Below are 15,832 nucleotides of genomic sequence, written 5' to 3' on the forward strand. Positions count from 1 at the left end.
CCAGCAGGCAGCTCAGAGACCGGGACAGGCAGGGCCTGGGCACAGCCGGGCGCTCTCGCGGGCCGATCTGCCCGGGAGGCCGAGGGGGGGGGGGGCTGCAGGCAGGTTCCCGTGGGCCCTGGGCGGGCTCATCCCCTGCCGGCCGCGCCCCCCGGCGGGGGTGGCAGACAGAACAGGGCTGGTAAAAAGGAACACAGAAGCACGGACATCCCCCTGCAGGCCAGCGGGACTGCGGCTCAGGGCACAGGAACAGGAGCCGCAGGACCTGCGCCAAAGCAAGGACAGAAGAAGACAGTCAAAGGCAAAGCGACCATTGGTGGGGGTGATGCAAGGGGGGGGGGCAGGCTGGAGGGCAGGGGGGGACGGAGCTGCTGGGGCGAGTCTGGCTGGGAGCCTGGTGGGCAGGGCTGGTCCCCGGAGGTGAGGCCGGGGTCTGAGCCCGGGCGGATCATACAGGGGCAGGCGGCTTGGTGTCGGACCTGGATGTGGAACCTGTTTCTGTGACCTGGACCAGCCACGTCCCTCCTCCAAACGCAGCTGTGCAGCCTCTACCCCCCAGCTCCGCTGTGATGGTCGGGCGACAGCGCCGGGCACTACCTGTGAGGCGCTCTGCAGGTGTGTGCCCGCTGCTAAGGGGGCTGCTGAAAGTTACTGGCTCCCAAGGGAATAAGGGAGAGAGCAAGGGTCCCCAGCCCCGGGGGCCCTCGGAGGGCAGCAGAGTTGGGGTGGAGGAGGGGTGCCCCTCCTTTCTGACCGGCCGCTCTGACTCAGGTGTCGGGCCCACAGGTGCTCACCACGCGCGGCTTGCGCTACGGGTCTGGCAGCTGCTCAAGGACCATGTCCTCGACGCCACTGATCTATGGAGAGAGAAGGGAATCAGAGACGCGGCGGGTCCCCTCCAGCCCCGGCTCCCGGCCCCCCGCCCCAGAGCAGCAGGCAGGCACCTCAAGGGGGTCCCAGGCGCCCCTCCCACCAACCTCCACCCCGGGATGCCCACCAGGAGGCCCTCTAGGGCCGAGGGGACTTCAGCTAGAGACCCAGAAGGTAGTCTGTCCATTCAGTTCTAACCTCTCTCTAATCTGATCCTTTAAAAATCTGCAGTTGTAAATTCCCTCCCCTTTTTTTGTTTGTTTTGGTTCTTGGTGCGGAGGCCAGGCATGGGGACCGGGAGCAGGGCCACGGGAGAGGAGCGAGGTCCCGGGCGGGGCACACACTTGCCTCGATGTGGTACACGATGCGCCAGAAGCTGGAGTCGGAGGCGCGGTACCGCCTGCCAGGGTAGAGCTGCCACATGAGGGGCAGCATGCTGGGGGGCAGCCGGCTGGGCTGCATGGCCTCCCCGCGGGAGACCTCGATCTGGCGCATGAGGACTTGGAGGCTGCTTTCTGTCTGGAGAGAAGAAGGGGGCACACCTTTGAGGCGCCTCCAGGCACAGCTGGCCCCCAAGGTGCTGGGAACCGGGCTCTAGAAGCCCCACCCCTTCAGCCCCACATGTCCTCTCAGGCACCTGGCTGCTGGGGCGGCCAGGATGCTCACGGGTAAGACACCCAGACAGGGCCACAGAGGCCCACTTCTTCCTGGCAAACCTCGAGTTGCCAGGGCGTGCCATGGGGCCTTGAGCTGCCTTCCCTTTGTGGTTTGGTGCCTATTTCAGGTGATGTGGGACTTCCTGTGATTTTTCTTTGTCATACGTCTCCTTTCATTTTTTTGAAAGTATATTTTATTGATTTTTTATAGAGAGGAAGGGAGAGATAGAGAGTTAGAAACATCGATGAGAGAGAAACATCGATCAGCTGCCTCCTGCACATCTCCTACTGGGGATGTGCCCGCAACCAAGGTACATGCCCTTGACTGGAATCGAACCTGGGACCCTTCAGTCTGCAGGCCAGCGCTCTATCCACTGAGCCAAACCGGTTAGGGCCATGCGTCTCCTTTTAAACAAGAGCCCCCAGGCCCCAGGATCCAGGACAGACCACTTTTCGCCACCCCAGCACTGTCCCTTGATCATCACCTCTCACCTGGACCACTGCAGGGACTTCCTAACTCGCCACCTGTCGGACGTGTGCCCCACAATATCAGTCCCTCGCACAGCAGCCGGAGGGGGGGATGTGAGGCATCCAAAAAACACATCATGTTTCTCCCTGCTCCACGCTCTCCAATGCGCCCCCATTGCAGGCAGAATGAACTGGAATCCTGACTGTGGTCCCCAGGCCCACGGAGCCAGGCCGTCTCCCTCCTCTCCGACTGTCCACCACCTCCTCCCTGTCCCAGCCACTCAGGCCTCCTCACTGTTTCTGGGACATGCCACACTTCAGGGAGCACTTGCACCCGCTGTCCTCTGCCAGGAGCATTCTCCTCCGATCTATGCAGGCAAGGGCGGGGAATGTGCCCTGACCGGGAAACGAACCCGTGCCCTGGCCCTGCCAAGGCAGCAGGGGTGAGGCAATTAAATGTCTGACCACATATAGCAGGCTCTTTTTAAAGTTGATAATTTTGCATGGCCTGCAAATGATGTTATAAATATCCAAATGGCCCTTGGCAGAGAAATAGTTCCCCACCCCTGGCTTACACCTTTCTTTTAGGCAGGGATCTGCTGAAATGTATCTATATATATAAAATTGCCTAAGCGACAGGCTGATAGGCCAGTAGCTATGATGCACACTGACCACCAGGGGGCAGACGCTCAATGCAGGAGTTGCCCAGCTGCGGTCACTTGGCAATAGCGGTTCGCACCCGGAACCAGAGAGGAGGGAGCCCGATTCTGGGGTGTGTCACCCAAGAACCGCCCTCTCACAATTCAGGACCCCTCGGGGGATGTCAGAGAGCCAGTTTGGGCCCGATCCCCGCAGGCCAGGCTGAGAGACCCCACTGGTGCATGAATCCGTGCACCGGGCCTCTAGTGTCTTCTCAAGACAGATTTCAGCAAAACCCAACTCTATGATATACACAAGGGGCAACTCGGAGTTCTGAAAGGGTTAAATACGGTGATGGGCAAACGCATGACGGGCAGATGCAAATTCAGACTGTGGAGGGTCTTGCTGAAGACCCACACCCCGCTGGCTGTTGCCTCTCATCTCACTTCAGTTCCCCCGCACACTTACACCAGCCTCCATGACCTGGGGCCCTTCTAACCATCAGGACGATGCCAGCTTCACATGGAGGGGGCTTCTGTCACACTCACTGCAACCCCCTCAGCCCAGCATCATGCTTGGCACAGGCACTAGGTACTCTTGCCCAGCCAGCATGGCTCAGTGGTTGAGGGTTGACCTATGAACCAGGGGGTCACAGGTTCGTTTCCTGGTCAGGGCACATGCCCAGGTTTGCAGGCTCCATTCCCAATAGGGGGCCTGCAGGAGGCAGCCGATCCATGATCCTCTCTCATCATTGATGTTTCTATCTCTTTCTCCCTTCCTCTCTGAAATCAATAAAAATATATTTTAAAACACAAAAAGTCCTAGGCACTCTTTTTTGTTCAATGACTATTTTTTTCCAAAGTGGAAATAGCTTTTTAAACTTTTCTGTCTATGAAATAATTGAAAACTCACTGTTAAGAAGTATTTCAGCTCATCCTGCAAGGTGTAAGTGTGGAAATCACTATTCTTACTACATACTACATTCTTCGTGTGTAGTCTCCCATGTCCTTCCACCATTTTCAGTTTGCTTATCCATCTTTTGCTTGTTGCTTTAAGTAAACTTTTACATGTTAAGAATACTGGGGACCCCATCCTTTGGCCAACCCATTAGCAACTCCTGACTCCATGGTTTGCTAACGGGGTGTTTTGTGCAGAATTGATAATGATTATGCAAAAACCTCTGCTTTGTGGTTTTGGTGCCATGTTGAGGATATTCCCCAGCTAGAGATTTTAAAAGATAATTCACTTAAATTTTCTTCAAATAGTTGCATTTAAAAAAGTAAATATTTAGCTTGATTTTTTAAAGTATGTATATGTATATTTTGCAAATTTCAATGACACTAAAGATGCAAATTTAGATGGTGGTCAAGAGCCTGAAGGGCCAACCCCATTACCGAACTAGCAAGCAGTACTTCTCCGGACAAATTTACATTCTTATGCCTCAGTTTCCTCCTCTGTAACATGGGGACACCGTCACTATCAATACCTTTTTGCTGCTTGCTATAATATTACATAAGTGCCCCAATATTATACATTTGAATTTTGCTTTTATACATTTTTACTTCAGTTTACATATGGAAAGTTTCAGCATTTTTCACCTAAGTTTCTTTGAGAAAACACATACTGATGGAAAGTATTGTAAGAGAGAGAGACTCCTTTTGTTTGGTAATCCTCACCTGAGGACATTTTTTCCAGAGTGGAAGTGAGAGGGGGGAGGGGAGAGAGACACATGATTGGTTCCTCCCACACCCCCCCCAACCCTGCAGCCCAGGTACATGCCTTGATCAGGAATTGAACCCGAGACCCTTTGGTGTGCAGACTGACGCCTTAATCCAGCGGTTCTCAACCTGTGGGTCGTGACCCCTTTGGGGGTCGAACGACCCTTTCACAGGGGTCGCCTAAGACCATCCTGCATATCAGATATTTACATGACGATTCATAACAGTAGCAACATGACAGTTATGAAGTAGCCACGAAAATAATTTTGTGGTTGGGTCACAACATGAGGAACTGTATTTAAAGGGCCAGAAGGTTGAGAACCACTGCTCTAATCACTCTGCCACACCGGCCGGGTAGGAGATGTATTTCTTTAAGAAGAGTTAACATGAACTGAAGTTCGATCTTAAGTCATCACACATAAAACGTTGATTCAGGATGGGCGGTTAGACTGCTATACTATCTGTACACGTTCGTGGGGTCTTTCTCCCCAAAGCATCAAGGAGGAATGAACTACCCCAAACTCTAGGGCAGTGGTTCCCTAACTTGGTTGACCATATCGGCCCAGGGTCCCTTTAAAACACAGATTTCTGGGGCTCCCCGAGGAGGCTCCAATGACGGACCACGTGTGCGAATCACTTTAGAGCAGCGGTTTTCAACCTTTGCCATCTCCCGGCCCACGCACTACTTACTGAAACTCTGCAGCACACCGCAAAACATTTTTTGCCGATCTGACACACACACAAAATAAAGGCACAATCTTGATTCTTTCGCACCGGACGGCTGTGGTTGAGTTGGCTGTTGTCAGCGTTTTGACAATCGGAGGGCAAAGAGGTCGCGCCCCTGACAGACGAGCGGGGTGCGAGCGCTTTAACCACTCCTGCCGCACCCCCCCCCCCCCCCTCGGGTGCCGCGGCACACCGGCTGGGAACCGCTGCTTTAGGGCTGTCATTCCCATTTTACAGGTTAGGACTCCGAAGCCCAGGACATTCCTCTTTCACTCAAGATCACAGTCACACGCTTCAGAGGCGCGGGGCCCCATCCTCTGGCCCGCACCCCGTTTCCCACGCCCCTTTCTGGCCGGGAGAGCGCCTCACCCCGCGAGCGCAGCTGAAACTGGTTTCACCTGGGAGCCGCGGCGCCGGGCAGTCGGCCTTCCAGTCCCGCCTCCACGCCCCGCTGCACCCAGGGGCTCCCGGGGGCCCGGAACCGCCTGGGGCGTCCCTGGCACCCAGGGTCTGGCGGAGGTGCTGACACCCCGCTGCCCTGCCTGGCGGGGCGCCCAAGCGGCCTTACCTCCATGATGATGGGCAGCCAGGTGCGGTCATTCTCGTCCACATACACGTTGGGCCGCCAGATCCACAGGTGGTCGGGGTGCAGGCTCCTGCACGCGGTGAACGGGCACTCGCTCAGGGCAGTTCTGCCGCTCATGGCACCGCCGCGGTGTGGGTGTGGGAGTGGGAGTGGGTGTGGGAGCAGCAGCGGGAGCAGCAGCGGGAGCAGGGGCGCAGCCTCGCAAAGCCTCTTGCTTGTGGACCGGACGCGGGTGGAGGCTTTATAGCGGGCGGGGCTCGGGCGCCCCCCAGCGGCGGGGCGGGAGGCGGGCGGGGCGCGGGCAGTTAAGGCAGAGCGCAGGCGGGCGCCGGGGTGCAGGCACTATGGGGCGACCTGCGGGTCCTGAGCGCTGCGCCCAGGCCTGACTTGCGCACGGGGACCCTGGCAGCCTCCAGGAGCACAGAGCGAGCCCCCAGACCGGGGCGTCCTCAGGCCCCCACCCTCCCTGGTGGCGCGGTACCCCGGCCTGTGGCCTTGGCCCTTCTTCTTTCCGAGGTGCCCCCGTCATCCGCCTCTGGGACCCCACTGTCTGAGTCAGCCACTGTGTGTGGCCGGTCAAGCCACACCCCAGACCCGGACTGCTTGGAACTCCCAGTCCACGCCACGCGCCCCACCTCTTCGGGACCAGGACAGACCTGGGCCAGCCTGCACCGGGCCGGGTTCAGGACGTCACCTCCAGCCTCGGGTGTGGGCGTCAGAGTCCATTTCCTCGGCCAATGCAGCCCCGAAGCCCCCTCCCACACAGAGGGCATGCCTCTCCCGCCCGTTGCTGGGGTCACCCCAGAGCCATTGTGAAACCCGGGGTGAGGAAACATGGCCTGCTCTTCACAGACTTTGAATTCATGAGTGAAAACATTGCACAAAATACACACTTCAAAGGAAACCCTCCTCTCGCCCCAGGACCAGCGGGTTTGAGAAGTCCCAGGGTTACCCGGCCAAGCTGTCGCCCTGTGAATTACAGCAAACAAGCAAAACAATGTTCCTTCGTTAGGCGGTGACGCGGGCTCGTTAAGGCAATTAAGGAAATGAAGAACAAGGAGAACCTTGTCAAACGGCTCCTGCCGCATCGCCCACGCCAGGCTGGGAGCTGTGGTGCCTCAACTTCCAGCTCTTTCCTGCCACTCCCACGAGGCCCCGGGAAACGAATCCGTGGTCTGTGGAAAGGCGGTGGAAGGGAACAGGAGCCGAAGAGCTGGCCTCGGACAGCAGAGGCCCGCCCGGCCGGTTCCCACGAAGGCTCTGCGTGATGGAGATGGGATTGGATTCACCAGGGACATGAAAATAGGAGACAAAAGCCAAGTAACGTTTGGGGGGGTGGGGGGGGGGAAGGCACCAGCCCGCAGAGCCCCAGGGGCCTTAGGACTTAATAACATTCTGGTTGGTGGCTTTCACGCTGGTTTCCTCGTTGATTGTTCTTAATTCCAGACCCAGAGAGCCACTGGGTAACTGCTCTGTGGGCCAGGTCTCAGCCCTGAGCTCTGAGAACGCAGCACCAAGTCCAGCTTAAACCGCCTGCTGGGATGGCCAAGGGAGGGGGCACCCAGGAGCCATGGGGCCGCCGACCCAGCACATCCGTGGCCCCGGGACCGAGTGCCGCCACCGGGGCTGCCGATCTCATCGGCACCTGACCTGCTCTTCTAAAGAGGCCTCAGAGGAGCAAGCAGCGGGACAGGAACCAGACCCGGCGGGCGGGCCGCGCTGTGCATGTTCTGGGAACGTGGCCCCCGCCTTTGGAAGAACAGTATTCTCTGCGGTTTCACACGAGGGCAGGAGAATGCGTCCTTCTTGGGGGGGACTTAGGAAATCGTGTGAGAGGGGCTTCCAGGAACTGCCACGTGAAGAAGGATGACGGGGTTCGCTGGGCAGCTTCTGTGGAGGCCAGAGCCGTCTCCATGGGAATCCCACGAGAGCGGAAGCAGGGCGCTGTGACCGAAGATGGGGCCTCTCCAGCGGGCTGTCCGCCCGACACTGGCTGCCTGAGGGCAATCAAGCGGCTGTTTCCTGTGGGGAGTACCGCAAAGCAGTTCTCGGGACTCATCTCATGAACAGAACCTTTAATTGGTACCTTCATGCCCTGCCTCGGACCCCGTGTGGATTTGACCCAGGAAACCTGCCCTCCGTGGCCATCTCATTGCCACACGTTCGTGATGAGTGGCCCCAGCCCAGTGCTCCGAGCCTGGATCTAGCTCAGTGATGGCAAACCTCTGACACGCGAACTCATTATTTTGGTTGCTTTTCCTGTGTTAAGTGGCATTTAAGTATATAAAATAAATATCAAAAATGTAAGTCTTTGTTTTACTATGGTTGCAAAGATCAAAAAATTTCTATATGTGGCACGGCACCAGAGTTAAGTTAGGGTTTTTCAAAATGCTGACACGCCGAGCTCAAAAGGTTCGCCATCACTGAGTCCTAACCCTCGATCGTCGTCAGGGCGCTGCAAGGGCTGCAAAGGCGCCGGTGTGTCTGGCTCCACAACAGCCCAAACCGTTCCGCTGGTGGGTGGCGCCCTGGCTGCTCATTAGGGTCACCTGGGAGCCCATCGGAAACACCTGTGCCCGGGCCCACCCAGACCAGCGAGCCCTGAATCTCTGGGATGGCGGTGAGGTGTGGGCATCACTTTTTTTTTTTTTAAGGGGCTCCTCAGTACTTTAATGAGCAGCCTGGCTGAGGACCGTTTCGCTAAGATTTGAATCACTGTTCTTGAGGCGGGAGCAAGATTTATAAAACGAAATAACCGCGGAAGTGTTGGAGCTATTCTCCCGCCGTCAGTTCTCACTGTAAACTTCCCTCACCCCGGGCCCGCACGTCCGTTGTCACTTTGTCCCCTCTGCTCCACGTTTCGTTTGCTGCTTCCAGCCTTCTGCGTGCAGAGACCCATAGAGCCAGGGTCATTAGGACTGTGAGGGTCCGAGGTCTTGCCGACATAGGAACTCTGATGTGGAGATGCGGAGGCAACCAGGCGGCCGCCTAGGGTGGTTTTTAATTATTCCTCGGTCTGGGCCAGAGTGGAGATAATTAAGGCGGGTGATCAGGTGAGCTCAGGGTAGAAGGGATGTTACAGCCTTTCTCCAAAGGGATGGAAGTTCCTCTCTCGATTAAGAGAGAATCTGGGACACGGATATTCTCAGAGAACTCGGGGACTGATCCTGGCTTTGCCTGCTGCGTCGCTACTCTCTCTCTCTCTTTAAACTTAATGCAGTTTCCATGTTTATATCCTAGGTCAGACCCTAGTTGTGATAGGGGCAGAAATAGAATACTGGGGACCAGCTAATTGTAGGAAATATCAATCCTGCTCTGTTAGCCATGATGGTTGTGTTCTGATTAAAGAACGCACATTCCAGCCTGGATGGCAGTTACAGCGGGACCTGGGAGCTCACCTCCGGAGGCCGCCCTGCCTCCCCGTTGGGAGCTGCCTGTTACCAGTGAAAGATGAACAACTTTGTTGCAGAACCAGAATCGCCAGCCCTTTGAAGACCCCCAGCCCCTGCATACCCGCAGGCCTTTGCAAATCCCCAGCCCCCATTCCCTGTAAACTGCGCATTTGGCATACCCTTTCGCCTACTTCCCCAGGGAATCTTTGTCCTTCTGCCCAATATATTAGTAAGCAGATGTTTGTGGATGACCTGCTGCTCTCACACTGCAGGCAGGATTGGGATAAACGCTCTTACAGGATTAAACCCTGTCTCTGCTTCATTGGCTCAAGTAATGACAGGCAGCGCGGACCCACTGGTTGTCTGGTTATAGCGGTATCTTAATTTTTCCAAATATTTCAGCCAATCTCCCAAACACTACTGAGGGCATGATCTGTCCACATAAGATTTCTGACACCACCACTATTGAATAGCAAGTCCCCATGTGGAAATGGATCTGTTCTGGGCTCCATTCTGAGCCATTTGCTTGCCATTATGCTAAAACCATACTGTAAAAGAATTATGGGTTTGAATTTGAAATACTTGGTGGGGTAGGTCCTCTCTTTTTGTTGCTTTTCAAAATTGTACTCTTTGCATCTCTGAATTTTTTGTTAATACTTTAGGGATTTGTGGCATTTCATTGAATTTGTATAGTTTAGGAAAACCCTTTTTATCCTATATAATAAAAGCCTAATATGCAAATTGACCAAAGGCTGAACAACCTGCAAAATGACCAGTCACTATGATGTGCACTGACCACCAGGGGCCAGACGCTCAATGTAGGAGCTGCCCCTAGTCCGCGGGCCCCAGGCCAGCCAAGGCGGGTGCCAGCAGGGGCCCCCTGATCGCCCCACCAGTCGCCCCACAGAGGGAGGCAGTGGCCAGGGGTGGGGCTGGCGAGCGGGTGGTGCCAGGCTGGCCTAGGCGGATGCCAGGGGAGGCTCCCCAATCACCCTGCTAGTCACCCCATAGATCTGCCCTGATCGCCGACCAGGCCTAGGGACCCTACCCATGCATGAATTTTACTCACTGGGCCTCTAGTGCTTTAATAAAATTTTATAACTTTCCCCATAAAAATGTTGCATATTTTGTTCACCTTACTTCTAGGCATTTTTATAGTTTTGCTGCTTTTGTAAATGGTATTTTTTTTTTAATGCTACTTTCTGGCATAAAAAAAGGCTATTGGATGTTGGTGTTGGCTGTATACCCCACATCCTTGCTAACTTCTGTTAGTTTTAATGGTTGGTTTACCTGCGAACGAGATAGTTTTTTCCCTCTTCCCTCCCAATCTTTATGCTTCCCCTTGTCTGTCTATTTGTCTGTATCTTTTCCTCGGTCTCTTAACTCTGTCTTTTTGTCTTATGGCCTTTGGAAGTTTGTTAAAATGCATTGACTTGCAGGAGTGAGAGAAGGTGGGCTTTCCTGCCTTGTTTCTGTCTTCAATGAGAATTCTTCCAAAGTTTCACCAGTAGGCGTGAAGGTATTAGCAGGAAGTTTTGGTAGCTGGGCTTTATCAGTTAAGGAACGTGCTACTTCTTAAGATTTAAAAAATATATATACGTTTTTTATTGATTACAGAGAGAGGAAGGGAGAGGGACAGAGGTATAGAAACACCCATGATGAGAGAGAACCATTGATTGACTGCCTCCTGCAGGCCCCCTACTGGCAATCAAACCCACAACCTGGGCATGTGCTCTGACTGGGAATTAAACCGTGGTTCAATTCCCTGGTTCATAGGTCGACACTGAAACACGGAGCCACACCGGCTGGGCAAGAATTTTTGTTCCTGTGAGTATGTGTTGCACTTTATTGGGTGCGTTTCTGCATTTATTGGAATGACCTATATTTGCGGTGAAGCAGAGCCTGTAGGTGGCTGGCCCAGCACCCAGTCCCCTGTCTTCCTGCTGCAGAGCTCTCATTTGGAGGGACTCTGCCTCCCATTTCTCCAAGTATCTGGGGGCAGGGTGGCCCTGCCCCAGCCGTGGGTCAAGCCTGATTTCTCGAAGGCAGTTCTTGGCTTGGGGCAGCCACGTGCCTCAGTGCTGGCCCAGGAGACCTAAGCTGGTTTTTCTTTAGATCTAAAAAATCCTCAGTAGTATTTCTTCAAAGGGTGCCTGTTCTCATTTCCTTTATTTTCTCCTTTTGGGGTTCTTATGAAATAGTGTTGATATTTCTGCGTTCATCCTCCATGTCTTAGCCTACTTTTATTCTTTCCTTCTCTTTAGCTGATACATCCGGGGAGACTTCCTTAGACTAATCTCTCAGCTCAGTAAGTTACTCTTGACTGGTATCCATTATGCAACTTAGCTTATCTACTGAGTTTTTCATTTCAGGAGTTATATTTTTATTTCCGTAATTTTTGTTGGAGATAGGCAAGTGAGGAACACAATTTTAAAACGATTGAAAGAAAAACATAAGAATATTTCTATGATGCATAAACGAAAATGAAAATAATGATAAATTGGAAAACTTGTTTAGCAAAACACAATAAACAGTTGAAGAGACAAGCTACATTTTCTCTCTCTCTCTTCTCAAACTCTAGATATTTTACAAAGACATTTTCAAACTGACTCAAGGTTTATGAAGAGAAATGGTCAAAAATAAAAAAATCCAATCAAAGGAGAAAGAGCAGTGTTGTACACTCACAGGGGAGTGCCATCCGAAGGCGGCGACAGGGACAAGGTGGGAGTCCATTCCTGGGATGGTCACACCTGGGAGGAGGAGGAGTGGGGTGGCCACCGACAAAAGAATGAACTAGGATGTGGCAGCAGGGGCATTTGGTGCCACTGACCGGAAGCGCTGACCCCCCACCCCGGGCGGAGGGGGAAATGACATCTGTCCTCTGGATGAATGGCACTCAGGACAGATGTTGGGACAGGGCGCTGGCGGATGACCTGGAAGGAGGACTAGAGAGTCCACACATAGCAGAAGGACCTCGCGCGCTGGATGCCAGCGAAGCTCATCCCTGGAAGAGAGGAGCAATAAGCCCAGCAGAAGGGCCTCCAACTCCCAGGTAGGTGAGCAAAGGCAGGACAGCTGCCGTCTCCCAGGGGCCCCTTCCTTAGACAAACTCACAGGGAAGAATCCCCCAAGGGCCCCAGTTCTTCACCTGCCTGTCTCCCACAAAATCACGGAAATGAAAGTATAAACACAGGTTCCCTGAGAGAAAGGCAACACCCAGAACTTCCTCCCGAGGGATGGGCTCTGGAGCTGCGGGACCGCATTTAACTCGGCAGGTGGCTGTGCCTGGAGGGAGCGAGGCTGCTGCATGGCAATGACGCAGGGGAACGCACGTATAGGAAGAGCCACATCCTGGGGAAGCACTTCTGTAGGGGTGAGCACAGGCGCTGCGATCAGCTTGCCCGGATTCACATCCCGTCACCTACTTCCCAGGCCTGTAACCTTGGGCGGGTCACTTGCCTTCTCTGTGTCTCGAGTTTGTTGCTTGTAAGTCAGGGATAACAATATTACATCCATGTCATAGACTTTTATGAGATTAAACTAGAGGCGCGGTGCATGAAAATTCGCTGGAAGGGGGGTACCTCAGCCCAGCCTGCCCCCTCTCACAGTTCAGGAGCCCTCAGGGGCGGGAGGCGACGCCTCCATCACACCTCTGCTGCTGCCACTGCCGGCAGCGCAAGCCTCAGTTGGCCCTGGTTACCTGAGCCTAGGGTGACCCTGGGCGGCTGGGGGGCTGAGAGGACTGGGGGACTCCAGAGGCAGGTGCACGACAAGGCTGGGGGGGGGGCAGGCCTGGCCTTGCCATGCACCTGCCACCCCACAGGGCTGAAGGGATTGGGCGCTGCCATCTTGTGGCTGTGGGCGCTGCCATCTTTGAGGGCGTGGCAGTCAATTAACATATTCCCTCCTTATTGGCTGTGGGTGCTGCCGTCTTTGAGGGCGGAGCAGCAATTAGCATATTCCCTCCTTATTGGCTGTGGGCGCCACCATATTTGCAATGGGGTGAAGGTCAATTAGCACATTCCCTCTTTATTAGATAGGATAGGTAACATGTGTAATGTGTTTTAAATAGCACTGGTCTGCCCTACCTGGATTGGCTCAGTGGATAGAGCATTGGCCTGCGGACTGAAGGGTCCCAGGTTTGATTCTGGTCAAGGGCATGTACGTTGGTTGCGGACGCATCCCCAGTAGAGAGTGTGCAGGAGGCAGGTGATCAATATTTCTCTCTCTTCGATGTTTCTAACTATCTGTCTCCCTTCCTCTCTGTAAAAGATAAAAAAAATAAAAAATAATGCACACACACACATATATAAAATATATATGTTAAATATATATATCAAATATATATATTAAAATAGCACTGGTCATACATAAGTACTCAATGTTTGCTTTTATTGTCTCAGAAACAAAAAATAAAATTGTACCAGGGATGGTCAGAAAGGTGGAAAAGTGTGCAGTTAAGAGGCATGGAGGATAAGTTTACAATTCCAAGATCTATTTAACAAGAATTCTAGAAGCAGAGAAAAGAGAAGAAAGGGGAGGCAATATTTGAAAAAACACTTGAGAAATTCCCATAACTAAAAAAAATTGATGTCATCAGAATAGAATAAGGGGAAAGATGACTAAGCACACTGTAATCTATACTAATAAAAGCGTAACATGCTAATTAGACTGGACATCTTCCAGACATCCTTCCGGACAAAGCCACGGTGGCGGGAGCTGAGGCAGAGGTGGTTAGGGGCAATCAGGCTGGCAAGAAAGCAGTTAGGGGGCAATCAGGCCGGCAGGCAGAGGCAGTTAGGGGCGATCAGGCAGGCAGGCAGGTGAGTGGTTGGGAGCCAGTGGTCCCAGATTGCGAAAGTGATGTCCGACTGCCGGTCGGACATCCCCCAAGAGGTCCCAGATTGGAGAGGGTGCAGGCCGGGCTGACCCCCCACCCCGCCATGTACGGATTTCATGCACCGGGTCTCTAGTAGAATATAAAAGATAAACGTTTTTGGATTTTTTTTTTAAATAAGGAAAAAGAAACCAGGATGTAAATTTCTCATTGATAGCATTGGCTACAATACAAAAGTGTTTGTATATAATAATGTGTTTAAACTAGAATTATGTATCCAGCTTTAAACTATCATTGAAACGTGAAGATAAAATGTGAGCAACTCTCTTTCCCTAGACACCACCTGCCATAAAGAGTATGCTCTCTAGCAGGAAGGGGAAAACTCCAGAAGAAATAGATGAGCTATAAGCAGCAAAACCCCCCCAAAATTAAATTGTTTAAAAACAGTTTTTAAAAAGTGTTTTAAAATGTGGAATAAAGTTCCAGATAATGCCAACATAGAATGGAGGTGTGGATCAAAAGAATGAAGAAATGTAAGTAAATTCCAAGGGTATTTTTTTTAAGGTGAGAATAAATAAACTAATTAACTTTAGATTGTTTTATGAAAAAAATACCTTTAAATGTGTAGGTAAGTTCAGGCAAACCAATAGAAGGTCAGAGGGTAGTGCAGAGCTATCTACTTTTGGATAGTCTGAATGGAAAAATGAAAAAAATAGAATGAGGAGTTCAATGAGAAATAAACCGTGTAATACTCGTGAGGCAATGAAGCTCTGGTTAATACCCATGTCCTACTCTAATTATCCTGATCTCAGGATACTAGATAGGATGAAGTAGATAAAGAGCATCTGAACAATCCTTCAGCTGAAAACAATGAAAATTATAGACGAAGTGTGTCTTTAAAACCTTTTTTAATGCATCACGGAGCTGACAGTAAAGTAATACATCAGAAGCCAAAGCAAGTGAGAGCAGGCATTCAAAGAAGTGATGGGGCACCCAAGTGGTTTTCACCCCGGGGACAGAGTCTGAAGTCTGGTGGTCTTGAGCTTCCAGTTTACGTTTGGACATTTCTTAGCAATACACTTCACAAATATTTATTTGCCCTTAACTTTCCTGGTTCCACCTCTGGATGGACTGACTCCTCTAAGAGCACCTTCAGGAAGACTCTTCTGTGGTAAACTTTCTAAGGATGAGCTGTCCATGACGTAGGCACTGTTTGTATGTGGTCATTGAGCACTTGAAGTATGGCTGGTCTAGACAAGACGTGCTTACCCTTATCCCCATACTTGCACTTTGTAAGTTTCTGCTTTTAATCTCGGTCAACAAAAGAGTCGTGGATTTGTTAGGACTCTGTGTGTGATGTGCAAGCAAATGGGCTCTGAGCAGGGCCTGCAGGCTCCCTAAGAGCAGAGACATGAGCCGTCATATGTAGACATTAAATTATCCAAAAACTGCACAAAAAGCTTTTCAGCGACTCTTGAATTGTGGGGAATTTTCTAGATAATTGAGCCTGCTGCTCAAGTGAGCTCTGGGCAGGGTGAGGTCAAGGTACCACTTTGTAAAGGTGGACATTATTTTTACGTTTAGTTAAGAACCTGAGATGAGGATAATCAGGGCAGAACGTGGGCATTAGCCGTAGCTCGACGGCCTCAGGAGTATCACAGGGCTTACTCCTCATCTACCTTTTTATTTTTATTTTTTCATTCTTCCGTTCTGCCTTCTTTCACATTGTGTGTCCTCTACTTAACCATTCCACCCATAACAATAGAAAACAAACTTTAAAAGCCTCAGGCCAGCAAAACACCATTTGGTCACATCCTTAGGAACGCTTTCCCTCAAGTCATAGAAAAACAACCCATCAATCAGCTCTTTCTTTGTTTATTTCGGGGGAAGCAGCCCAGGCAGAAACACCAGGGGACCCTGGAGATGTTTGACTCTGTTCA

At 52.1% G+C, this 15,832-nt stretch overlaps 1 protein-coding gene across 1 annotated transcript; it reads right to left on the minus strand.

The window, feature by feature from the left end:
* Window positions 1-809: 809 nt before the first annotated feature.
* On the minus strand, window positions 810-5,780 carry TCL1A (TCL1 family AKT coactivator A; the record flags this gene model as incomplete). The annotated part of the gene is made up of 3 exons (XM_081107797.1): window positions 810-857; window positions 1,219-1,389; window positions 5,646-5,780. 3 exons carry the CDS (start codon window positions 5,778-5,780, stop codon window positions 810-812), a joined length of 354 nt encoding a protein of 117 aa, XP_080963923.1.
* Between the last annotated feature and the right edge of the window lie 10,052 nt (window positions 5,781-15,832).

The sequence above is a fragment of the Myotis nattereri genome, assembly GCF_964212035.1.
Source record: "Myotis nattereri genome assembly, chromosome: 1".
Classification (NCBI taxonomy): Eukaryota; Metazoa; Chordata; class Mammalia; order Chiroptera; family Vespertilionidae; genus Myotis; species Myotis nattereri.